Raw genomic sequence first — 27,895 nt, forward strand, 5'->3', positions numbered from 1 at the left:
TTTAATGTCAATTTATCATGTTTCTCTTCCCAAGCAAATCTTTTATTGGTGTCCATGAGTAGAGGTTTCTTGGCAGCACTTTAACCATGAAGGTCTGATTCTCCTCTGAACAGTTGATGTTGATGTCGGTTGCTTGAACATTTATTTGGGCTGCAGTCTGAGGTGTATTAATTGCCAATTTCCCAGGCTGGTAACTCTAATGAACCAATCCTCTGCAGCAGAGGTAACTCTTCCTTTCCTGTTAGTGGACCTCATGAGAGCCAATGTCATCAGAGATTTTAATGGTTATTTGCGACTGCACTTGAAGAAACTTTCAAAGATCTTGATTGACTGACCTTCATTTTCCAGATTGTCTTAAAGTACTGATGGTCGGTTTGCTGTTCAACACATGTATATCCACCCTAACACATTAAGAAATGTTGTTTGAATGGAATGTTTTAGTATGCACCTTTAAATGGTGATTTATTGACCTTAGTGTCTGGGAGTTGTAATGTATGCACTGTTCTGTAAATTCTCTAAGTGTTACTCAATGCTCCAAGTGTGTTGGTGTGAAACGCTAACTGTTACCATGGTGGCAGTTCCTCTGTGGACTTCTGCTTGGGCTGATGTCATTTGCCGAAGTCCTGCCTTACCTCAGCTTCATGGCATGTGCACACACTTCTCCACTCAGACATACATATTGCGCGTTTCATTCTCTCTGAATGTAATTCATTTTTGTCAAATATGTACTTGTCCTCCATTCAATCCATAGGCTGTGGCAGTCCTTTATCTTCATCTTGGAGAATGTGCAGGGTTTGTGTTATCTAACCTCTATGCTCATCAAGCACTTGATTAGTTTAAATTATTTTTATTTTTACATTTAATAGAGATTTCCACACCTAGTTTGTATATCAGCAAATTGTTTAAATTGTCATATTTGTCAGATTGTAGCACTGGCAGATAGTGTCAGATCTCATGTTATTATTTTACCTATTATGTTATGATATTACATTATATACTGTATATATGTGCTCTTACCCCAAAAAGGTGAGGGAAAAGCTATTACACCCCCTTCTTTGAGGTGATTGTTTTACCCTGTGATGCCAGCCTTCAGCGGCCCTTCTCTTCCCCATCCTGCTAGCTGAGTTCAACATCCGTCAGGCTCTCCCGTTCACCTCGACTCTGCCATTCTCCCCAGCAAGGGCACGGCAGTTCTCAGTGACCTTGTCAGCGTCAACCGCCGCTGCCCCCTATGTTTACCTGTCCTCTTGTCACTCCCTCCTGTCATCCCAGTTGTCTCAAGGTGCTTCGTTCACGTTGTCTCCAATCTGCAGTGGAGCAAAACAGTTGGAAAGTACACTGTTGTCTTGTGGAGGTGATACTTCACTGTTAAGATGCGCCCCACTTCAGCTCCATAGCCTGGCCTCATTACTTTGTTGTGGTTCATTTCTTTCTTTCTTTCCCTCTTTCTTTTCTGGGTTGCCATGAGACAGCTGCCCTGTGATACAGTGTCCTGCCTGCTTTTGGTTGATTCCTGAAAGGCTTCATCAAATATTGACTGTAGCCACTGACGTCTTGTCTGAGAGTAATGTGATTCTGGTTTTACCGTGAACAAAGAATCGTCAGAGTGTACTTTTACTCCGTGGGGGTGATTGATGGTTGCCATGTTGGACAGCCTCCCTGTCATGTGCCAGCCAGAGTGGAGCCTGACCTTCAGAAAACGGCATCACTGTGTGGAATGTGGCTGTGTTCCAAGCACTGACTGTCATCCACCTCTTCCAAACGTTCACTGCGGGATCTTTCTGTGATCTCCCTGTGAAGGTTGGCTCTAGTGCTGTTGAGTTAGTAGATACCCTCACAATGAAGCGGATGGGTGGTATTCAATTCATGAAAGTTGCCACCTCCGTTCCTTCCATCCTCTTGTCACTAAATAGCAGAGATTCACAATCGTGGTCCTGAGGCCCCAAATAGGTCCACTTTTTTCTTTCTCTTTTTTGTACATTGCACTCACACACCTGATTCAAATAAAAGCCTTGATCATACTTTGATGAGTAGTTGAAGGAAGTGAGTGCTAAAGCAAAAACAGAACTGCCCCCTTTTGTGGCTCCCGTGACCAGAAATGTTTATTTTTTACCAGGTATGTCCATTGACACCCACTTGTCATTTCCAATGCCGGCCTCACCACTGCTATATGGGTCTGCTGAACAGACATCAGTAGGGAGAACATAGATTACTCTCAGATTACAAATTATACAATGACCATCGGGGGGTCAATTTTACAGGCGTATACTCCGCTTCTTAATTAGTGTCTAGAATCGTATTACAATATTCTTCCAGACATGATTATGGTAAATATATTGTAATACCCCCCCCCCATCTGTTGTTTTTACCTCTTAATTACTTGGGTGTGTGTCTTCGACATTGACCCCCCCCCCCCCCCCCATAATTTAAACCTTGTTCACCCTGCACATCAGCATCAGGCCTGTCCAGGGAACTGAATGGCAATGCCTTAAGAGATGGAAGGGATAGAATGCTGCACTTGCTGATTGGTTTGTTACTGCCCATCCCCTTGGGAGAGACACGCACCCCGCGCCTAGTGCTTCGTAAACTTTCCAAAAGCCTCATCTCGTGTCGGGGGTGTTTGTTGTCAATTCGGGGGCTCACCTCTCGTCTGGCTGCGCGGTGGCGTGGGTTGGGGTCCGGTGTGCCAGGCCACCTCTCGTCTGGCTGCGCGGTGGAGTGGGTTGGGGTCCAGTGTGCCAGGCCACCTCTTGTCTGGCTTCGCGGTGGCGTGGGTTGGGATCCGGTGTGCCATGCCACCTCTCGTCTGGCTGCGCGGTGGCGTGGGTTGGGGTCCGGTGGTCCAGGCCACCTCTCGTCTGGTCATCGTCTCGGAGAAATGTGGAATTCCAAGCCGCACAGCCTGAGGAGTTATTCATTACCTGGGTCCTTAGCATTAATGCTAATCAGAGTTTTTGCCGGCTGCAGCTACAGCCACAAGGGTGGGTCACTTCAGTGCAGATTTGGTAGTTGTTTTGACCCACATGATGTGACCTTTGCTAGCAAAAGTTGGCCCAGGTTAGATGCAACAAGGCCAGGGTAAAGAGTAACCTGTGCCGGCTTGATTTGTCTGTCTACTTACCTTAGACATACTGAGAGACTCCTGAACAGTCTTTATCTTGTCCTCTGTCTGTCTGTCTCTCTGTTCATTTCTCTCGTAGTCACATTCAATTTTTTTCTCTATCGCTGTCCGTCTGTCTGTCTCATATTTTATACATTTGCTTGCACCAGAGCACTCATTCAATACCTTACTGCGTAATCTTCTCTCATTTTCTCTTTACCTTCTCTCTCTCTACCACACTCTGAGCCTCCTACTCACTCTTTCATCTTCTAAACACATTTTTTCCCCCTGGCCATCAGACTGAAGCGGTACACCTCTTTAGATCGGGGTTGTAATGCAAATTGAGATCCATTAAACATGATCTGGTCATCACTGGTTAACTTTAAAATATGAACCTCTGAGAGGAAAAAGTCTGGGAAAGCAACACTTAAAATAAGAATGCTTACTAGAGAGACTACATTAAACAACAGAGATGTTGTAGAAACTTCATAAGTGCAGAAAGTTCTCTAGATTTAGTTGTGCCAATAAAGGTTGCGTAACATACCAGCCACTATTCATTATGTAATGGACTAAACACGTCACTGAGCGGGGTGATTACAGAAAGGAATCATATCTGGATTGAAACAGACGGCGTCATTGCCCCTGTGAGAGTGTGTGAGACCCGGAGATTATATCAGAGTTTTCCCCCTTATTTCTGTATACATTTTATGGAAAGAAAAACCTTACTGTGAAAATAAATGTTGAGCTCTGTGAAATGTTCTATTGTTACTTAAACTCCTGCCCCCCCCCAAGCTGACATTGCACTTGGCTTAGCCAAAGGCTTATACTCGAGCTAAAATAACCAGCTCCCCACTGCATTGAAATATGTCTATTATGCCTAGAAAGTGCATGTCACTTGTCTCAAGGACTTTTCTGTCTTGGATGCTTGGGTCGCTGTATTTCTACATCAGGGTTGTCTACATTTTTGGTTTGTTTGGTTCGGAGCAGTTAGTGATGGGTGATTCTGCATCACATTTCTGACACCAAATATTTCTCTCTGTCTGAAACACCGAAGCTCTTTGGACCTTATCTGGTCCGTTTCAGTCTGTAGCGTTTTGGCCTTTCACCTGACGTGACGTGAACATTTCTAACTATAACTCGTGTACATTTCATGTGCCGCCAGGATGTCTGGGAAAGAAGCTCTTTTGTGCAGATGCAGCTGTCTTGGTATCCAATCCCACTGTAGTAGCTTGGAACAACAACCAGTTGCTTTAAGAGCAACTAACAATAGACTTGAGCAGGACTGCTGGTTTTCAGGAATATGAAGTAATTCAAATAAGTGAATTTATTAGGCATTGTGTAAAGGAAAAAAATTGATACCACTGCACTTTTCTTTTTCCGAATTTTCGAAAAGGAAGGTTTTGAGTGAGGAACAGAAGGGTTAAAATTAAGAGACCACTGCAAATTGAATGCCTCACTCAAAACCTTCCTTTTCGACTGTTTTGTAAAGGAAAGAAAAAGGTGCAGTGGTCTCAATTTTGTCCGGCGCTGTATAATTGATTACGTTATATTGATTGTTGGATAGATATTAAAATACATTATGAATCCATTATTAATTGCTCAATAATCAAGGAACTATGCTGGCTTAAGATATTATCATTGAATGAAATAAAAGCTGTCATTTGTTTCATAGAAACAGCTAGTGGAAAGTGTATGGGCTCGTTTACGTTACGCTACATCCTCTGAGACGTATCGCTGAATACGTGGGATGCTAGATTAACTTGCTGTGTAAATTTGCAGATGTCAGTATCTCAAGACGCCACGTTCCAAGGTAGCGGGCACCATGTTCCAAGGTAGCGGGCGCCCTACGGGCTGTCGTGCTGGCCCCGCCAACTCTTGTCTCAAAGGCTTTACATCCAAATATGGTGTTGCTTTGGGAGCTCCTGTCTGGGTGCTTAGTTCCTGTCAGGTGGAACCTCCGGCCAGAGGTGTTTGTCTGCTGAGACACAGGAAGTGTCCCTTTGAGGAGCTGAGTGATGGTCAGAGGGGAGGAGGATTGTGGGAGACTGTGACGAGACTTTAATGAGAGACAGGCAGTCAGTCAAAAATCTCTAGTGGGCGAAGAAAAATAAAAAAATTGAAATGGAGAAGTTATAATGCTTGTCAATTAGTCACAGAAATGTGTTCATCGAGGTGACCTGCTCAGCCTTGCTCAGGAAGTACAGAAAGTTTCTTCCATTTTTTTTTTTTTACGGCGCACACCGTGCTCTCTGTGGAAATCAAACTGAAGCTCTTTAATCATCCGTTTCCGTTCTGTCTTTCCCAACGTATGGCTTAATTGACAGCGTCTGCATGTGCTTTTTTTGGGATTTCAGCCATTGGGATGAAATCTTGCCATCATGAAATGCAGAAACAGTCTTCAGCCTAATTGCTACTGGCACACTAGTATACACTTATATCTAACCTGGCTACTTCTTCCCGGTAAATTGCACTTACCGCAATTTCCAGCCACACTCCAACTCCCCATTGCTCTTCACTCGGATAAACACCTAGTGGCCAAACCTCGTGCTCTTAAATAGCTTGGATCTTTTCATTCATTGACTAATTTTCTTTCGCAGCCTGTGGGGTCTGGATTCAAGAAGGGCAGGTTAGCTTCACTGCTTGTCTCTACATTGCAGAAGTTCTCCTTCAGGGAAGTGCGCCCTGTTGATACAAGTCCCACCCTTTTTTGTTGTATTACAAAGCCTCTTGCTGATTTGAAAGCCTTGTGTTCATGTTGTTATAAAACGGTTTCTGTTGCGCAGTACCTTCACACTGTGCACGGTTTATTAGATATACCACCTTGTTCTCTGATATCGACCTTAGCTTGCTCCATATATTGGTCTGCTTAAGCATTTGCCCTGGACATCATACCCATACCAAGATGCAGGCGCCATCATTCTAGGGAAGAAGAGGCTGTTTTTCAGTGATGTGTTGTTTTTGTCAAAACAAACTTAAGGCTTTTCATGTAGGCCAAAAAGGTGTATTCCCCAGACATGTTTATTTTTGTATCACTTGTTTTTTTTCTACATGCTGTATTCTTTTCATTTGGTCGGCGCTTTCGTATACTCACATTAATGCTGTCTGACTGACCCATCCTCGGTTTATGAATGCTTGATTCACATTAATGCTGTCTGACTGACCCATCCTCGGTTTGTGAACACTTGATTCAGTTCACTGTAAAGCAGACAGGCGTTTATCAAGACATTCAGTTACTGTTCCATTGAATATTAGAGTTGCAAAACTTGTGACCCATGGTGTTTTTAAACATGTTATGACAGTCGTTGCCAGGCTTTGGTTTCAGTATTTCAAGGGCCACTTTCCCCATGCGACATTGGGAGTGCAGAGAATCTGGGGTTAGCAACAAAGGGGTGCAACAAACCAGACACATCCAGTCAGCAGTAGTCCTGGGGGTGAAAACAGCTAGTTGACGAGTTAGGTCAAAGGAGAATGGCAAGAATTGTGCAAGCTACTGGCACGCCACAGTCAGACCAACAGCAGTGCAGCACAGCTGTCGTGTGCATAACTGCATCTTGGGACGCAACTCGACAACTTGTGCAGGGATTTTTGGTCCCAGCCTGGGCAAAATCATGTGGATTTACACACAGTCTCACACACACACACACACACACACACACGAACATGCTCTCACCCTCTGACACATGTTATGTGTTGGACTATAGGAAGAGTAGCGGCTGCATAAGCTAATGGGGTTCCTGATAAATACACGCACGCACGCACATACACGCAGAGACACACACATACACTGCATATATAAACATGGCCCACCCACACACACATTCTTTGGTGCCAAGTCATTGTGTTACTCTGGCTGTGGAATTGACTGGCACCTTACAGGTCGTTTATTTATAGTGTTCCTCACCCTCCTGTGATGCCTTGTTTTTCCCACCTTGTGTTGCTCTGTTTACACACACACACACACGCGCACGCACACACACACACACACACACTACCTGCCCCTTTTACAAACCACATTAGTGTCCTCCCACTGTCAGCATTACTGTTTCACAGGGTATTAACTCCTCTCTTTCTCTCCTTCTGATCTTTCTTCCCATGTCTGTCCTTCTCCATCTTTCTTCTCGATGGCCCCCTGTTGTCCCCTTCATGACTGTCGTAGGTCAGTCCTGGTCTGAAATGTGTTAATCGGTTTCCTACCTGCCGAGGAAGAGGATGACACATGCAATTGTACTTGTGTGAAATGACTCCCTCTGTCTCTCTCTCTCCCTCGCCTATTGTTCCTTCTCTATGAATCTTTCCATCGCATAAATGTGTGGACCGATGTGTCTCTCTCACACACACCTGAGACACACACCTGACACACACACACAGCTGGAGGTGGTCGGGTAGTTCTCTCCTCTCCCTGACTCAACCAACAACCTTATGTCGCCTCAATAATGAGATCCCACCTGAAGAGTGTGTGTGTGTTACTCTGTGTGTGTGTGTGTGTTACTCTGTGTGTGTGTGTGTGTGTGTGTGTGTGTGTGTGTGTGTGTGTTACTCTGTGTGTGTGTGTGTGTGTGTGTGTGTGTGTTACTCTGTGTGTGTGTGTGTGTGTTACTCTGTGTGTGTGTGTGTTACACTGCGTGTGTGTGTTACACTGCGTGTGTGTGTTACACTGCGTGTGTGTGTTACTCTGCGTGTTACTCTGTGCGTGTGTGTGTTACTCTGCGTGTTACTCTGTGTGTGTGTGTGTGTGTGTGTATGTTACTCTGTGTGTGTGTGTGTGTGTTACTCTGTGTGTGTGTGTGTGTGTGTTACTCTGTGTGTGTGTGTTACACTGTGTGTGTGTTACTCTGCGTGTGTGTGTTACTCTGCGTGTGTGTGTTACTCTGCGTGTGTGTGTTACTCTGCGTGTTACTCTGTGTGTGTGTGTGTGTGTGTGTTACTCTGTGTGTGTGTGTGTGTGTGTTACTCTGTGTGTGTGTGTGTGTGTGTGTGTGTGTTACTCTGCGTGTGTGTGTGTTACTCTGCGTGTGTGTGTGTTACTCTGCGTGTGTGTGTTACTCTGTGTGTGTGTGTGTGTGTGTGTGTGTGTGTTACTCTGTATGTGTGTGTGTGTGTGTGTGTGTTACTCTGCGTGTGTGTGTTACTCTGCGTGTGTGTGTTACTCTGCGTGTGTGTGTTACTCTGCGTGTGTGTGTGTGTGTATGTTACTCTGTGTGTGTGTGTTACTCTCTGTGTGTGTGTGTGTGTTACTCTCTGTGTGTGTGTGTGTGTTACTCTGTGTGTGTTACTCTGTGTGTGTGTGTGTGTGTGTGTGTGTGTGTGTGTTACTCTGTGTGTGTGTGTTACTCTGTGTGTGTGTTACTCTGTGTGTGTGTGTGTGTTACTGTGTGTGTGTGTGTGTGTTTGTTACTGTGTATGTATGTGTGTTACTCTGTGTATGTATGTGTGTTACTCTGTGTATGTGTGTGTGTGTGTGTTACTCTGTGTGTGTGTGTTACTCTGTGTGTGTGTGTTACTCTGTGTATGTGTGTTACTCTGTGTATGTGTGTTACTCTGTGTATGTGTGTGTGTGTGTTACTCTGTATGTGTATGTGTGTGTGTGTGTGTTACTCTGTATGTGTATGTGTGTGTGTGTGTGTTACTCTGTGTACGTGTATGTGTGTGTGTGTTACTCTGTGTATGTGTGTGTGTGTGTGTGTGTGTGTTACTCTGTGTATGTGTGCGTGTTACTCTCCGTGCGTGTTTTACTCTGCATGCGTCCGTGTTTCACTTTAACTCTTCCTGTGGGTGGGCCTCTCTTCCTCTCTTAGCCAACTGACTTTGAATCTCCAGGACCTGTACATTCACATGTTAGTTATTTAGCTGACGTTCTTACCCACAACCACTTGCATATATTATTAATTCCATACTTTTGGTACCTATAGTACTAAACACATTTGTTAACACTTTATTTGAAGGGGTGTGCATAAGTGACATGACACATGTAAAAATCATTATGAACGTTTATGAATGTTGTCATTAGGTTGATAGCAGCAATGAGGTTAGACATGTACCTGTAACAACTGAAAACGTCAGACTTTGCAAGGCAGTGTCAGAGTCCAGTAGAACAAAGGGTGGATATGGTTAGTGATGGGTCACATAGTTCAGCAGGGATGGAAAGAAAGTGTTCCTGAGCCTGCTGGTGTGGGAACGAAGAGACTTGTACCATCTGCCTGATGGAAGGAGGGCAGTTTCTGGCATGGATGTGAAGGGTCCCTGATGATGCCACACACCCTGTGCAGACACTGCTTGTGCTAGGCGGCACAGTGATGTGCTGGGCGGTTTATGATGGCCGGGAGCTGGGTACCAGTGATGTGCTGGGCAGTTTACGATGGCCGGGAGCTGGAGGTCTACAATGGCCGGGAGCTGGGTACCAGTGATGTGCTGGGCGGTTTATGATGGCCGGGAGCTGGGTACCAGTGATGTGCTGGGCGGTTTCCACCACCCGTTGCAGGGCCTTCCAGTCGGCTAGGGAGCAAACGTCAAACCATGCTGTGGCGCAGTTAGTCAGAAACATTACCTGTTATAAACATGTCATAGCAGGCCTGATTATCAAACTTGAAGAAACTATTTAGCTTTATGTGTTAGCATTAAATACAACTCATGTGGTTGGTTTTGAAATTGGTTGTCATGAGACCATGATATTTGTCATGAATATCTTTCTTGACCTCAAGTACAGTGGTACATTTGGACGTGTCTAAAATATATAATGAAGTCTTCCAAATGCTTTTAAATACCTTAACAAAGGCAATACATTTCCTTTATTGTTTTTGCACAACAAATGTTTCCTATAAAAAAAAAAAAATACTTTCAACAATCCTTCTTTGGTAACACTTTCCGATAAGGGTACATGAACAACCATTAACAAATGCAGTAGTTACCTTGAACAAACATCGATGAACAATGAAGAACAAGACATGAACAAACGGTTAACAATGATAACCCTTAAATTATTAATGGTTTACAAATGCATTAACAAAGAGTGTAGTGTCATTTGTTCATGTTGACACTGGATATGAACTTGTGTCTTTTTGTGCAAGAACACCGTTAGTACTGTAATTTAAGTTTGATGCAGGACATCCATTAATGTACAGTACCTATATTTGCATGAACAATAGCCTAAGTAATATAAACTATTCATAATATAATCGCATTGAAAACATTATTTATAAAGTAGGCTAGATAGTGACAGTTTAACAAATTACCTTCATGTTAACATAAATAGAACATGGTTGAGCAAGTTAGCAAAGTGCTTCTTGGAACTGACAAACACTTGACTGGAGATAGCATACAGCTAACTGGAGCTAACTGTCCTTCAATATAAAAGAGTCCTTCAAAATTAATTATCAACCCCAAATGCGATGTGTGATACCTATTTGAAGACGCAAGTAGCCAGTCTACCTCTTAATAATGGTTACCACACTGTAATCATATTAACTCATTGGATTATGTATATTATCTCTTGAATAATATTACTTAGCCTATTGTTCATGCAAACCACTAGTTACATGAATGGATGTCCTGCATCAACATTAACAAAATTACAGTACAAACTATGTTCCTGCAAAAAAACGTTGATATTAACTTGACTTGTTTTTTTCACATCATGGAATAATCATCCCAAGACACCATTATAATGGCGTATGGCTAACCAGTGGTGCCACTATCATTTTGAGGTGAATCTTCAGTGACTCAGGAGTGTGATTACCTTTATAACTCCATATTTCCAATTTGTATTTCTGCCATGAATGCTCAGTATGCTATGAGTATATGAGTATGAGCACAAGTTCTCTACCTCTCCCCACTAGTTCTCTACCTCTCCCCACTAGTTCTCTACCTCTCCCCACTAGTTCTCTACCTCTCCCCACTAGTTCTTTACCTCTCCCCACTAGTTCTCTGCCTCTCCCCACTAGTCCTCTACCTCTCCCCACGAGTTATCTGCCTCTCCTCACTGGTCTTCCCACCTTCCCCCTCTGCCTGGGTTAGAAAAATGGCCCAGTCATCATGTTCTATTTTCGGGTATTGAGGCCCATGTGCGATGGACAAGACAGGCACATGGACTACCTCTGCTGCTTCTACTTATAGTGCCCAGAACTCTGACAGTGCAGCCGACCCATGAATCCGACTCCTGCATGAACCGCATGTTTTCATCACTTGTTATATTTATGAGCATGCGAGTGTGCATGAGAGAGGCAGAGCGGTTCAGGTCTCCTGTACACGAAGGTGAGTCGGACTCCGATCAGACTCCCCTCGTCCTCCATGTTGCTCCTGCATGTGTTGTCTCCTTCGCCAGCCCCTCACACTTTGATGTGCTCTGCTGGGTCTTGAACGTGTTTCAAGAGTCAGTTATTTTGGTCTCAGCGGGGTGTCTGACTTCTCTCTGTTTTTGGTGATGTGTCAAACCGCAGTCATAAACCTGTCGTCATGACGAACCTGCCTAACGATGATTGCTATGTACTTCATAACAGCTGTCAGACATCTTTTAGGTATTAATTCTTTGTTTAAGCTAAGAGATCACATTGAGATTTTACTAGTGCACCCTGGCCAAGATAGCGGCTTAGATAATTACCACAGTATAAAACATAAACAAAAAATAAAACGCAAGTTAAAACATGTGCATATTAGACTTTGAACAAGCTTGTTTAAAAACATATGCAATTTGAATGTAGCAAGCCCTCAATCTTTGATTTAAAATCCTCTATTGGAGTAGTGTCAAATTCCTCTGTCGCGTTTTGCTGGACGGCAGCAAAGTTAAAATCACTCTTACCAGACTGTTATTTTGGGGACATTTAAAAGTTAGTTTTAAGAACTACAGTGTAAATGCCAATGACCCTGTAAACAAACTGCTTAAACATGGGCAGCAGCTCTGAGACAAGCCTTATACATTAATACATACCATGAATATGTCTCTGACGCCAGCCACAGTAATGTGAGAGGTCTTATGTTTGTTACAAACCTGACAGCACCATGGGATCTGAGGCAGAATCGGGGGTTGTTTTCTTGATTTTGAAAATGGTATTTCTTCAGTTTCCTCCACATTTAAGAGCTGTCGGATGAAAAAGCATACATTGGACTATATTCAATCCTTCCTGTAATTTGTATTTTTCTAAATGTTGGTGTGGGAGCAGTGTTATAGATGATGGTGTAATCTGCATATTGATGTACTTTTGGCATCAGCAATGTTTCCAGGAATAGTGAACAATGGTGGCACATGAATCCAACCCTGGGGCGCTCCAATATTTACAGGCCATTTGTCCCGAGTCATGCAGTCAACTTTACACATTACCAGCTCCAAGCGTTTAATCATTAAGAAAGAAGAAAACGGACATACTTCAATACATTTTAACATACCTTCATCAGTAACCCCCCACTGTTTGTGCTGTTTTGTTTGTGCCGGTCAGAAGTACGTCTCCTTGATGACCCAACATGTCGGTCCAGTGCCACCGGGCCACCTCCTGGCTCCCATAGGAAACCGTTGGCCGGGACGGCTTTAAAAATAATGGGACCCAGGCTAATATTAGTGGTCCGTCCTGGCACGGCCCTGTCTGAGTGGCACTGGCCACTGGGCGGTTCTGACGTGGCTCATAGACTGCAGGATGTTGGTGTGGTGGAGCGGATTGGATTCCCCGTCTCCTGTTGGCAGCTGAGGAAGGAGCGTGTTGGTAGACATTTTATTACAGGATCTGTTTCACCTCCTGTGTATTGTTTGATTAACTGTGTGTGTGTGTGTGTGTGTGTGTGTGTGCGTGTGTGTCCTCTGTGTTCTTGACTGTTCTCTTATTAGATTTTTGTTATTTGTCTGCAAAGCAGGTGTTTTATATTACCTCTGAGCAGCCTCTGATCGTAGCAAAAATACCTTTTTGAAAATGTATTTTAAATTCTATTAACTATAATCTTGGAGTGGCTTGAAGGCGTTCTGCCCTTTAACAACTTTGTAAAAAGTGTGGTGCCTCCTGGAGTCACATCTTGACCTGTAGTGACTGTTCCATACCTGCCAGTTACCACTTACTTAACCCTTCTCCTTGGTTTTAGTGAATAATATTTAAAGTGGCCTCTTGGATAGTAACAGGTCACTTGGGAGGTCCGTGTCCCGTAAGCTTTATGTCATTATCCTGATGGGATGTCTTGTGTAATGGACGTGTCTCTGCTTTTTGGGCTGCCGTTGGACAGGGACACCTAGCTTGGCAGCGGTTGCTTGTGAGAGCTCATTAACTGGTTCCTGAATTGTGGAGTGCCGAGGAAGAATCTGTCTCGACAAACACCCACACACACACGCATACTGACATTGTACCACGCACACACAAACACACACACACACAGCGGGCCAAGTGATGGATGCCTACATCAGACACCTATCCATACCCACTGACACCACTGACACCACATCCCAGAGCACACCAGCCTCCCCAGCATTCTGTCACTGAGACAAAGCTGTTCAGCATCCGGCATCGGGACTCCAGCGCTGCACGCGTCCCCATTTGCCGCACACCCACAAAACTTCCATTTTTCTAAATAATGGTTTGCATAATGCTACTCTACGGGGGTTTCTGTCAGGATCTGCTGGATGAGCTGTCGCTGGCTCACCACTATCAAATTCCCACAGGCTGTTGTGTTACTTTAGGTTTGCAAAATTCCTGGTACTTTAATTCAGTTGCCACTTTTTGAAAACCAGGTTGTGGGCTGGTGTTTCACTCTTATTGTAGTCAGGGCGGCGCTCCGCCCCTGCTAAATTGTGATGCGACGCAATTTATTTCATGCAGTTTAATGTATTGTATGAAACACTTTTTTGAATAGAGTTTTGTAAAGTTAGAAATATAATTTGACATTGTGCTTATTGGGAGTATGGGAGACAATTCATGAACAGTTGTAGAGAATTGTTAATTAAGGGGGACAACTTAGGTTATTATTAGGGAACGATGTTAAGAAAAGTATTGTCAAATAATGACAAAAAGAAAATAAAGTCGACAAGCAAGAGAGACTGGGGTACAGGGCGGACGTTTTTGCAGTACATTAAAAACAGGTTTATTAGCAATTCACGCGTTAAGCATTTTGTGTTGTTGATGTCGGTGCACAAACCCCCCCACCCCACCCCCCAGTTATACCCACCCACTACTGGGAAAAGAAGTTGGGGAAACACTGTCTAGGGTTCTTGGAATCGGATGGAAATAAAACAACAATTGTGGAATTCCTCAACCAGGATTTAAAGTCCCTGAGGTTTAGCAGCCCAAACCACCGAGAACGAATAGTCCTGCAACCAGGTCAGTTTAACCGGTCACCCGTCTGCTGTAGCTAGCAGTTAGCGTGATATGCAGGGATCAGAGGAGAGCCTTTTCTGTCCAAAGTGTGACCAGTCTCATTGTCCTTCATCTGTCTAGAAGGTGACCCTGCTGATCTACACTGAGTAGGTCAATCAACTCCATTGATTGCAATGTAGCAAAGTCATCACTGAACAACGCTGATGTGGTCAGGTGTTTTTATCGTCACTCTATAGGTCATGATAGAATAACCTACTGGCTGTGCTGTGCGCTGAATGCAAGTGCCTAGAATTGGATTGACAGGTGTGAACGCTGTTTGATGCTTTGGGCGTCATGTGATGTGTCGGTGCTTTGCCAATCAGATTGTGTGTGTGTGTGTGTGTGTCCTCTGTGCTGTACTGTGGGTGACAGGTTCCGGATGAGCAGAGGAAACTTAGAGGTGATTTTATGACCCTCAAACTCATCTCATCGTCAGTTCCACTCTGGGGTTGGCTTTCTGACAGTTAAACACACACCCCTGACACACACACCCCTGACACACACACACATACGCACCTCTAATACTTATCACACCCCTGACACACACACACATACGCACCACTAATACTTATCACACCCCTGACACACACACACGCACCACTAATACTTATCACACCCCTGACACACACACACGCACCACTAATACTTATCACACCCCTGACACACACACACGCACCACTAATACTTATCACACCCCTGACACACACGCACGCACCACTAATACTTATCACACCCCTGACACACACACACACACGCACCACTAATACTTATCACACCCCTGACACACACGCACCACTAATACTTATCACACCCCTGACACACACACACACACTCACCACTAATACTTATCACACCCCTGACACACACACACACACTCACCACTAATACTTATCACACCCCTGACACACACACACGCACCACTAATACTTATCACACCCCTGACACACACACACGCACCACTAATACTTATCACACCCCTGACACACACACACACTCACCACTAATACTTATCACACCCCTGACACACACACACTCACCACTAATACTTATCACACCCCTGACACACACACACACACTCACCACTAATACTTATCACACCCCTGACACACACACACGCACCACTAATACTTATCACACCCCTGACACACACACACGCACCACTAATACTTATCACACCCCTGACACACACACACACACTCACCACTAATACTTATCACACCCCTGACACACACACACGCACCACTAATACTTATCACACCCCTGACACACACACACGCACCACTAATACTTATCACACCCCTGACACACACACACACCACTAATACTTATCACACCCCTTACACACACACACGCACCACTAATACTTATCACACCCCTGACACACACACACACACACCCCTAATACTTATCACACCCCTGACACACACCACTAATACTTATCACAGACACACACACACCACTAATACTTATCACAGACACACACACACACCACTAATACTTATCACAGACACACACACACACCACTAATACTTATCACAGACACACACACACCACTAATACTTATCACAGACGCACACACACCACTAATACTTATCACAGACGCACACACACACACACCACTAATACTTATCACAGACACACACACACACCACTAATACTTATCACAGACACACACACACACCACTAATACTTATCACAGACACACACACACACACCACTAATACTTATCACACACCAGACACACACACACACCAGACACACACACACAAACACCACTAATACTTATCACAGACACACACACACACACCACTAATACTTATCACAGACACACACACACACACCACTAATACTTATCACACACCAGACACACTCACACACCAGGCACACACACACACACACCACTAATACTTATCACACGCCAGACACACACACACACACCACTAATACTTATCACATGCCAGACACACACACACACACACACCACTAATACTTATCACATGCCAGACACACACACACACACACCACTAATACTTATCACATGCCAGACACACACACACACACACCACTAATACTTATCACATGCCAGACACACACACACACACACCACTAATACTTATCACATGCCAGACACACACACACCACTAATACTTATCACATGCCAGACACACACTTATCACCTTTGTACATCTCTCTCCCCTTCGGTCTCGTCTCTCCTTCTAATTTTAACCACTGGCAACCAGTGTTTTCAATTATGTAAATTCTCTATATCCATCATGGGTTAAATGTGTTCTTCCTCAGCCTTCCTCATTTTTCCCTCTCCTGCTCCACCTCTCTCTCTCTCTCTTCTCCTCCACCTCTCTGCTGCCCTTCACTATTAAATATCTGAATCCATCATAAATACAGGAAGCCGTGTCAGCACTCCCCCCCCCCCACACCCCCCCGTCTGCTTCTGAAGGGACTGACAATAAATCCGCTGTGAACTGCTGTCCATTAGATCTCATTATGGGTTGTCATGTCATATAGCGCTCCGCCATCAGATATGACTTCCCTCCCACTCTGGTAGGGCCCCGATGTGATAAACGACCTAGCAGCTTAACCTGCCTCGCCTCATTGACTTATCAGCCCGCGCTAATAGATGAATGGCTGCCGTAGCCGCAATGCTAAAATAATGTATTCACCGCGGAGCGTGACTTCTGCTCATCCACTGTAGGCGTGCTGGTAGTCGATCATCCCGGGACAGGTGAATAGGTAATGACTATAGTGACGTGTGGTGATTTTTGAAGATGTTTCTGTCGTCTGTCGAAACCGAGTGACCCCCCCGATATCTAACGTGGCGAGTGGTGCGTTTTTTTTTTTTTATGCGTGTCACTGGGGAAAGGGTTGGCTGGCTGGATAACGGGCGCAATGTTCGACCGGGGTCCTCTGTAAACACGCTGGTCGCCTGGGCTGTGACCCTCTTCGCCTGGGCTCGTCTGTCAGGTGTGTCTGTCCCCCTTAACGACCCTCTGACCCAGCCTTTCGTGATCACTCGGGACTGGATTCTTCCCACCACTGTCCCGGTGGGAGGCGCTCGGGCACGTCGTCTCTACAGGGTTGGCAGAACTCACTGGGCCGCTTTTATTCACGCTCAGGTCATCTGCTGACGGGCTTCGGGGAGTTCTGCTCTGATTGGTGGATCTGGATTCCGTTCTTCTGGATTATTTTCTGGAACCTTTCTCCCGGGCTCTTTGAAGCTAAAGCAGGCCCTCATTACTGCCTTGTCACTAGCTGTTAGGGAAGTACCCCCTTGCGCCCCCCAAAATGAGATGGATGACTCCGTTCTGCTGTCCGCCGGCCTCCCGAGACCAATGCTGCTGTAGAACAGACCCCGTGTTACGGAGCACTGCAGGGCTTTGGAGCGCGCTCGAATGAATTGGATTCGCTACAAAATGGGCCTCTTTGATATGTTAAGTCCCTCGGCTTGTCGACTGGGCTCCAGAAATTACTTGAGCAGTAATCATAACTGCTAACCCAAAAATGGGACTTATATATTTCCCTCCCCCACATATCCTCAGCAGGAGAACAAATGGTTATGTTTCCCCCAGCTGATGAGCCAGGCAGTGTTATGGGTGAAGGTGGGGTGCGCTCTGACACGTCAGTTGCTGGAATGAGTGCATCCTTCTGTACGATGGAGGGCTGTCCACCGACTACAGGTCGGCTCTCTCCCCCAGCAGCCTGTCGAGACTTTCTGCAAGTTTGTCAGACTTTTGCTCCAGAGGACCGTTAGCCCCCATGCCTGGCTGTGGACTCCCCCTTATCCTTCAACGGCGCCGCCTTGTTCCCTGTGTAACACGGACGCGCCTTGAGGGCCACGGTTGTTCTGCTGGCTTTTGTCTTTCCCCGTTGTACTTGATCAAATGTAGCGTTGGACTCCGCAGCCAATCAGCGAGGTATGAGGAACAATAGGAGCGAGGTTTTCGAAGCCAAACGTGTCCTCCGCTGCCTTAGCAACACAACAAAACGTTCAAAGCCAGAAGAAGCCTGGCAGCACAGCTCTAGGGCACAGTGACATTGTGGCATATTCGTGTATCCTCTGCTAAGCCTCCGTATGTATGTGGGGGGGGGGGGGCATCACCCTACTGATAAGACCAGGGCTTAAACTACACAGGAAGCCCACTTTGAAGGTGATAGGAATAATGATCCCCATGGTGATCTGTGTGAGAATGCCGTGTTATTGAAGGTGCAGTAAGTCCCATCAGGAGCCAGACGATTCTGAACCAACAGCATCCGGATCCATTAAGACCTGACCTTAACCTTACAGACAGAAATCTAATCCTCAACCGGAATCTAAACCTAATCTAACTCTCAACCGAACCATTGACCCTAATTGTAACCATAAACCTTAATTTAACCCTAACTCTCATCTTAACCCCTGAGCCTGAAATAGCCTTGTTTTGTGTGGAAGAACGGCAAAAATATCCTGAGTTTGCCGTGGTTTTCTGTAATGGTGAGGATATACTGGTTCTCACAAGTATATTTATACCCACACATACAGTCATTCATACTAGTAACCCAGGGGACAAACAGATTAGCATCCTAAATTTAGCTAAGATTACAAAGGCCTTGTTATTTTATTGGCTTTGAGTTTGTGGTATTAGCCTTTTCTGTCTACAGAGCTCCGTTGCATATTGACAGTCCCTTTGGGGGTGTGTGTTTGTGCGTGTTACACACACCAACCTTTTATAATGTGGCATTACCCGGCGATTGTAATTCATAGCGTGTATTCTATTCACTAGAATAATGGAGTCTGTAGAGCCCCCCCCCCCCCATGATGTCACGGGTTGACATTGTGTTGTTGGATAATACCTGTGTAATGGAGAAGCCGGTGTGGCGGTTGGGATTTGCTCTCGACGGCTTACTGTGATACCAGAGGTGTGTGTTGTGAGAAGAGTGTTTGTGTGTGTGTGTGTGCGAATATGTTGGGCGTGTGTGTGTGTGTGTGTGTGTGTGTGTGTGTGTGTGTGTGTGTGTGTGTGTGTGTGTGTGTGTGTGTGTGTGTGTGTGTGTGTGTGTGTGTGTGTGTGTGTGTGTGTGTGTGTGTGTGTGTGTGTGTGTGTGTGTGTGTGTGTGTGTGTGTGTGTGTGTGTGTGTGTGTGTGTGTGTGTGTGTGTGTGTGTGTGTGTGTGTGTGTGTGTGTGTGTGTGTGTGTGGTGTGGTGTGACATGACGGGGTTTTCTCTATCCTGTGTGGTGAACCGTGAGCTGCGCTCAGCACAGCTGGTAGGAGAACAGTGGGAGGTTGACGATGATGATGATGACCTAGCGAAGGTCAGGACAAACAGGAGATCTGCAATACACACTCATACCCTGTTTTCTGCAGTTGGGTTTCCAGGAACTGACTCATTTTCCTCATGTCACTTAATTCACTTAAAGTGGATATAAACAACACCCAAACATTGAGTAGATACACAAATCTCCAGGGTGGACCATTAAATCAAAAGATTGGACATCCCCAAAAAAATTGCTCTGTTTGGAGAAAAGCCCAGAGAGGAGTTAGTGGGAAGACAAACAACTCATTGCAGTCTGTATTATAAAAGCACAGCGGAGATGCATGTATATGATAAACCACTTGAGCCCTTAATCTTTATGAAGATCTTTGTCATAAGGACACTCGAAAGCTTGTTCTGTCCATACAAGTGATCTGTTACTCGTGGCCCTCCAGGTCAAATGACGCCGTAACCCTTCACATAAAATGACACCATAACCCTCTAGGTCAAATGACGACATAACCCAATGTTATGACTCGCATATATTTCCCTTAATTGAAGTCAACTTATCGTGAGTCAGAAGTCTGAGGTTAGAAGACCTTTTGGAATAGACCCCATTTGATGTTCCTTTACCCAGACTCGAGATATTCACCCAGGTGTCTTTACAGCTGTCCATCTGGAAAAAAGATCTCACCATTTCACAGATTCATGTCGTAAACAAAATACTTCAATCTTTGTAATTTTTGGCGTTATTGGATAGAGGAGGGACATTGGAGGAGAGAGAGAGGAGACACTGTGTTGAAGTAGCTGTGGGCCAGATTCTAACTCTACATTGGTGTAAGTACACCAGAGACTGGGAACTGGCTGGGTCACCTTAGGCCACCAACTGATTTCAGTGGCCAATATATCAGTCTCTGGTTTCTTCCTTGAAGCTGTAACACAACTCTGACTGTATCAGAACTAACATTATAGAGACATCCTCGGGGCAGCAGGAGGAGCCAGAATGGCTCCATCACTGCCATAGATTACACACTCTCAGTCTGACTCTTGCTCTTTCTTCTCTCTCTCGCTCCTCGCTTTCAGTTTTCCTCTGTCTGCCTGTCTCTCTCCATCTCTCTTTCTGTCTCTCACTCTGTCTCTTTTTCTCCCCCCATCAGGGTCCCCCCCCCCCCCCCCCCCTCTCTCTCGCTTGTCTCTGATGTGATTGCGTTGAGGTTCTGTTGGCACGCAATGCATTTTGGAGGAGGTGGGTGGGTCAGCATGTAGAGGTGGTGATTTTACTGTATTGAGGAGGTCTCATTAAAGTAAGACAAAAAGTCTCTCCGTCTGGATAGGTTCTCCTTGTGTTCGTGCCCCATTTCTCAGCTTGTTCGATCCACTGGCAAGGATTGTGAGGGTCACAGAGTTTTGTGGACAGGCACCCTCATCTGTCCAATCAGTCCCCCCACTGTGCCATGTAACTGTGCCATGTAACTGTGCCATGTAACTGTGGCAATCAAAGACTTTGAATACAAGCTAAAGGGACAGTCAGAAAGCAGGATGAGCTAATGAGCTCAGAAAGGGTTACATGGAACGTCTTGTATTTTCTTTTTCATCGGCAACTTATTCAATCTTGATTTAGAAAAGGGAAGTGACGCTGAGACCCTGTTCTTACGGTTGGGCCCTGCCTTACAGTAATAATAAAATGTCCCACATGGAGGTGGCCTTGGTGGGCCTGGTTGTCTGAGCTGCTGTCTCTGGCACACATGTACACCTTGTGGTTAATTCGATATCATTGGAAATACCCCTCAGGTTTAAGCTGACAGCCTGTACTTTTACGCTGTAGTCACTGTCATATCAAATTCAACATGTTGATAAAGCCAAAACAACAAGACTTCTATCCCTGTCCAAATGCTTATGGACAACATGTGTGTGTGTGTGTGTGTGTAAATACTGTATATATAAATATACTTAAAAATACAGAAATCCTGTATTGTGTGTGTACATTGGCTCTCAAAAGTATTCACTGCCTTTGGACTTCAACATATTCTGTTGCAAAATTAATTCAAATAGATTTAATCTGTACTTTTTGCCACTGATCAACATTATAATTTTCTTTTTTTTAAATATGTATTTAATAAAAAATACAAATAATTAATTGCATAAGTATTGGTCAATATGTTGATCTTTGGTGAACAGGAATTGTACTCTTTCCACATGTTGCCAATTTCCGCCGTGTTGCTGCAGTGTGGCTTTGCAGGGTTCCTGTGGCTCCTTAAAAGCTTTTTAAAAGTCTTAAAAAGCATTGAATTTGAAAATGGTGCAAGAACCCTGCTTTGGCTGTATGGGTTTTATTGTTCTGCTCGAATGTTCTCTGTCCTAGGTCCCTCGCAGACTCAAGTTTCCTTACGGGATTTCTCCGTACTTCTGCATCCATTTTGCCCTCTACCTTCATCAGCTTTCCAGGCCCTGACCCAGAGGAGCGTCCCCATAGCATGATGCTGCCACTACTGTGCCAGGCCCTAACCTAGAGGAGCGTCCCCATAACATGATGCTGCCACTACCGTGCTTCACAATAAGGATGTTCCCAGGATGATTTGTGGAGTTAGGCTTGCACCAAAAATAACAATGAGGCCCAAAAGCTCCATTTTGTCCTCATCAAGTTTTTCTCAACAATGGCTTTTTATCACTCATCCATAAAGACCACTTTTGTGAAAAACCTGTGCTATTGTTGAAGCATGGACAGTGTCTCCCAGCTCGGCTGTGGAAAACTATACCTCTTAGAGTTGTCATTGGCCTCTTGGTGGCCTCCCTGACTAGTGACCTCATCAGGATAGACGGCCTGTTCTAGACAGAATCACATTTGTACAATATTCAATTTCTTAATGATGGACTTTACTGTGAATATTCAATGCATTGGGAATGTTATTATATCCTACCCCTGAATGGTGCTTTTGGAGAACCTTATTCTGGATTAGTTGGAATATTCTGTCATCTCCGTGATGTAGTTTTTGTTTGGAATTGCACGAACCAACAGTGTGATCTCCAAGAGGCTGACATTGGGTATAGACTCAAGCCTATGATCAACTCGTTCGATCTCTATGATTTCTGTCCAGGTTGGCAGCCTTACATAATGATTCACTGGCAACATGCTGTTTAACTGGAGTCGCCAACACAACCATGAAAATGAACACCAGCCTTTTAGATTGGCATTTTCACTTTTTCCTAACAATGGCTCATTACCCATAAAAAGTTAACAGATGTTATTTTCCATTAGAGTATAGGCTACCTGTCACTATGTCCTGTCCCGGAGAAAATCTGTTATACTCACATGCTACGGTTTCCCTGAGGAAAAGGAAATGTAAGATTGGGATGTCTCTCAGATAATAGTTAGACGACAGCAGTATTTCTGAAAGGTGGTTGTAAGATGGTAGGAATGTTGTAGATATATACAGGGGGTGAACAAAATAACAGAAACACAGCATGGAAAAGGACTTTGAAGGAACATAATAACAAATAACATACAAATTTACGTTAACAGGGATAGTAACCTAACAGGATAGTTGTCCCAAAAGCACAGGCGGGGAGATTACCACAGAATTGAGTCAGCACCTCTGTGACTACGTCTCAACAGAAACTGTAGGTTGTGAGCTACACAAAGTTGGAAATCATGGCAGGGCTGACATTCTGAAACCGTTTGTATCTAAGACCAATACACAAAGAAGCATAACTTGGTGTAAGGAGCACAAAATCTGGACCCCTGAGCAATGTAGAAATGTAACATAGTCTGTGATCTTTTACCCCATTTCCTAGATACAGAAATGTTTACGTTTGGAGAAAGCCAAAGGATGCTTTCAGACCACATTGTCAGCTGTTAAACATGGTGGGGGATCTGTAATGGCATGGGCCACCATCTTGCCAAGGCTATTTTACAGGCCCTGGTGCACCCTATGGTACAAACAGTGTTCTCTTATACTGATAATGCTCCCATACACACTGTAAAACAAATTCAAAAGTGGTTTTAATGAACACCGGGATCACATCAAACGCCTTCCAAACCCTCCCCAATCACCAGATCACTTTATTGAACCTTGAAGTTCTGGAGTATAGGAAGTTCTGGAGTGCAAAGTGCATTTCCAACTCCTTCATCCCACAAAGAACTAAGGTTTTTCTTCTTGAATGCAATATCCCACTACACACAGATCAGAACCTATGACTGGATTCCAAGAAGGTTTGGAGCTGTCCTGTTTGGTATTTAATACATTGTTAGGCGTTTCCGTTATTTTCTATATCCCCTGTAGATCTGTAAGTGTATGAGCCTGGGGTCTTCTTGGTAATGTAGTGATTTGGTAGGAGTGTATATGGGTCTGTGGAAACCCGGGCAGATGGAAAGTTGGAGGGTGTGTGTGTGTAAGTACAGGGCCTTGTTATAGAGAGTAGACACTAAAGGTAATATTAAATATTCATGAATGTCATCTGGAGAGGAGGTGAATTACAACAACGCTGTGTGTTTGGTGCAGTCAACCCCTAACCCATTAACCCAAACACACGCATGTTGGGGCTGGAACAGTCTTCATGACCATGTGGAAGGTGGGGGCTCTTTACGGTTTGCACAAAACATGTCACAATAGTACCTTCCAAGCTAGAGTAAACAGGTTTGTAGAAGGTCTGCACTTTTTCTATTTGATTTAATACTGCTCGTCTCAAGTTCTTTTAAAGGGAGCTTTTTGGCAGTTGATGAAAAACAGTCATTGAACATATGATAAATACTCTTGCATTTAATTCAATATTTTTAATTTAATTAATCATAATTATCAACACAATCAGTTATTAAAATACTTTGTTAATATCAGCACTAAACACAAAGAGCTGTGGGTGTGTGTGTAGATGTGGACCCATACTCTGTTGTCGGGAATAAAGGGGTGCCACACCTAAGGTGCTCAAATGTTACAAATGTCCCTCCTAGCTATTTCAGCACACAGGTGGTGACTGCAAAACAATGTTTGTGCCATGTTTGCATATGACACTTTATTTTATTGTAAAATGTGCTCTCGTCGCGGATTATATTTTTCTTCTGGACTAGTGTTGTATCTTTCGGCGAATGAAATAGAAAATTATGTTGAGTAACTGTAGATGAACAAACACTAACACAACCATAAACACATGCTAACCGACACTAACATAACCATAAACACACGCTAACTACCACAACCATAAACACACGCTAACTACCACAACCATAAACACACGCTAACTACCACAACCATAAACACACGCTAACTACCTCAACCATAAACACACGCTAACTACCTCAACCATAAACACACGCTAACTACCTCAACCATAAACACACGCTAACTAATAGGGGTGTAACGGGACGCATAAGTCACGGTTCGGTACGTACTGAAATTTTAAGTTACGGTTCGGTACGATTTTGGTATAGTGGTTATACTTTTATTAAAAAAATGATAATGAACAAATCCTACCTGTTGGAGCTTTAACTGGAAAGCTGTAATTTTCCCAAATGGGAGACCTGAGGAAATGGGAGGGTCCTCAAGCTCTGGCTTGCCGTTAGTGTTTGCCGTATTTATTTAGGAGGCTTCGTTACATGTCCTAGGCTACTTCAGTTGCTATGTTACGGCTCCAAGATCCGTCTCTGGGGGGAAGCTCTGAGTTTAGAATGTTAGTTTTTGTGTGGTCAAAACTAGGCTATATTCATTCGGATCACAATGCGTACCGAACCGAACATCCTGTACCGAACGGTACGGATATGTGTACCGTAACACCCCTACTAACTAACTCAACCATAAACAAACGCTAACTGACAATAACACAACCATAAACACACGCTAACCGAGACTAACAGCTCTTTATTATTGCAGCACACAGTGGAACGCTTCTGCATTTTGCCGACTTGTGTGTATTGTAAAACCACCCGCTAAACATTCCCCTTCCCTCTCTGGTTACAGCGGAGCCCCTCCCATTGATGGACCTGTGCCGCCGCGCTGCCCGGGTGGCCTTGGGCCGGGAGCGCCTCCAGGAGATCGAGACCCTGCCCCTGCCGCAGTCTCTGAAGAATTACCTACAATACCAGTGACCAAACCAACAGTGACCCCTACCAACTGGGACCTCCCGGACCCAAACCATGGCAACCTCAGTGGGACAGAAGATGGAGAGAACGATGGCGGACAACGGAGGGGAACATTTCCATTCTGGACTAAAGCTCTGTGGTGATTAGTTAAAACAAGGAGTGAACACCCGGGTTCATATTTTTGCAACTTGACGATGATGGATACTTTAGTTTGGGGTTGTCGACCCGTTATGAACATGTTTTTTTTTGAATTATTGATGGTTGTAGCTCTCCTGCAGAGAAGGCCCCCGGTTGATGAAATGGCAATGCTAGAATGGCGTTGTGGAGAGAATCTGCTGACTGGAGTGTACTGGAGAGAACGGAGAACTGCACCTAAAAAGCACACACTTGGAAGGCCTTTGATATCACCAAATCCCTGCTGCTGGAGGCTCCATACTTCTCATCCCATGTCCAGTTCAGTAAGCAGACCGAAACGGGACATTTCTACTGTGTTCCCATGGGTCCGTTTCCAGTTTAACGGGCCTGGAGCCCACTGTAGCTCACTGGTACCTCAAGGTATCAGCGGCCCTGTCTTGAAGAACCTATTCAAGCACCATGCCCGGTTCTGTCCTCACTGGATCGACACAAATGTCTTTTCTGGGTCTACATCACATAGTGCAAGGGCAAGTTGCTATGAGAACGACGGCACTCAAGCCGGGGGGGGGGAGGGATGGTCAAGGATTGGTGTGAATGACCACACACACACACACCGCAATCATTTTTTTCTCTAAAATGCTTGAGTCACTTTTTTTACTTCTAAGTTTATACCCTATATTTTATTGTGTGTGGATTCTGATTTTAATGACGACAATATTATGGAGATGTTATGATGACTGTGTTTATTTATCGTGAGGTAGATCCTTTTTTAATTGATCATGATGGTTACGTTCAGGTGAATACACAACAAACGATATAGGACATCATTAGTGCTGTTACCCTAAGGCTTTTTTAACTGGATGCTGCTTTTATTATTATTATTATTATTATTATTATTATAAGATCACTGATGGTTTTAATCTATATTTGCCTGCTGGGATGGGAGTCCAGGGCCATTTGTTGCATACACAGTGGAATGTATGGACAGTGCTGTTATTAGCGGATCTGAAATGTGAATAAAAGCCAAGTGAACTGAAAAAATGCCTTATGATCTGACACTCAAGGTTGGTCTGTCAACTGTGTTTAGGAAGGACTGGGTAGGGGCGAGGGGTGCGTTTTTGGAGAGAAGCCAAGGGATGTATTTTTTATTTGACTGTATTTTTTTCCTCCTGTGTGTACATCGTCAGTCATGATGGAGAGACCAAGGCATTCTCAAATCCAGCTGGGACATCTCTCTATATATTCTCCAACCTCTCTAGATATTCCCCCAACCTAATATCTTTATATTCTCCTCTGCTGCTCTCTATTATATCCACAGGTACCTCTGGTATCTCTCCTCTCACTCTCTTATTCTGTCTCCTCCCTCCCCATCTTTTTCAGCCTCATGTACACAGAGGAAACAGAGCTGAGGTCCAGAAATGGTGGGCCCCCCCCTTTAAACAAGCAGTTTTCATTTTCTATTATCCCCTGAAAATGATTAGAGCTATTAGGTGGATGCACAGTGCTGAATTCTACCGGACACTTCCTAAGAGCATCTTAAATTAAATCTGAAGAGGATTTACCCTCTTGAGATTAGTCAGGGGCAGCAGATAGGCTTCCACACATCCAAACCAATACACTAAGCCCAACCATTCCATCTGAAAGCGTCAGTCATCTGGCTGAAAATATTCTGTGGTCCATGCAGCTGTTTATGCTCATGCCCCATCACACACACAACCGAAGTGCTGAGTGGACCTCCCAAATCTGTTCCCCTGTGTTAATGCCAAACATCTGCCAGACCGGGGCATGCATTGCTTCTGAACAATGTGGTATCAGAGTTTCATACAATCTGTCCCAGTCTCCGGTCTTCCTTATCTGGATGTGTATGGGATTGCTGTATTGGAAATCAATGCCGGACAGAGTGATACTGTTCTTCCGTTGCCTTGAAATGGGCTCGCCCCCCCCCCCCCCCATGTAATTTACCAACAGCATAATGTCTGTTAGCACTGCTGTGTGGGTACCCGGAAGCCCTGTGGATTGGGTAGTCT

At 44.5% G+C, this 27,895-nt stretch overlaps 1 protein-coding gene across 1 annotated transcript in view; it reads left to right on the forward strand.

Annotated features, from left to right (window-relative positions):
- The window catches only part of LOC105021148 (SPRY domain-containing SOCS box protein 4), a 75,099-nt gene extending 47,862 nt beyond the window's left edge, over window positions 1-27,237 (forward strand). Inside the window, exon 3 of the mRNA XM_010888627.5 lies at window positions 25,612-27,237. Coding sequence (XP_010886929.3) covers window positions 25,612-25,739 — 128 coding nt within the window. The 3' untranslated portion in view covers window positions 25,740-27,237. The remainder of the gene's footprint in view (window positions 1-25,611) is intronic.
- The last annotated feature ends 658 nt before the right edge of the window (window positions 27,238-27,895 follow it).

This window comes from Esox lucius, chromosome 3, assembly GCF_011004845.1.
Source record: "Esox lucius isolate fEsoLuc1 chromosome 3, fEsoLuc1.pri, whole genome shotgun sequence".
Classification (NCBI taxonomy): domain Eukaryota; kingdom Metazoa; phylum Chordata; class Actinopteri; order Esociformes; family Esocidae; genus Esox; species Esox lucius.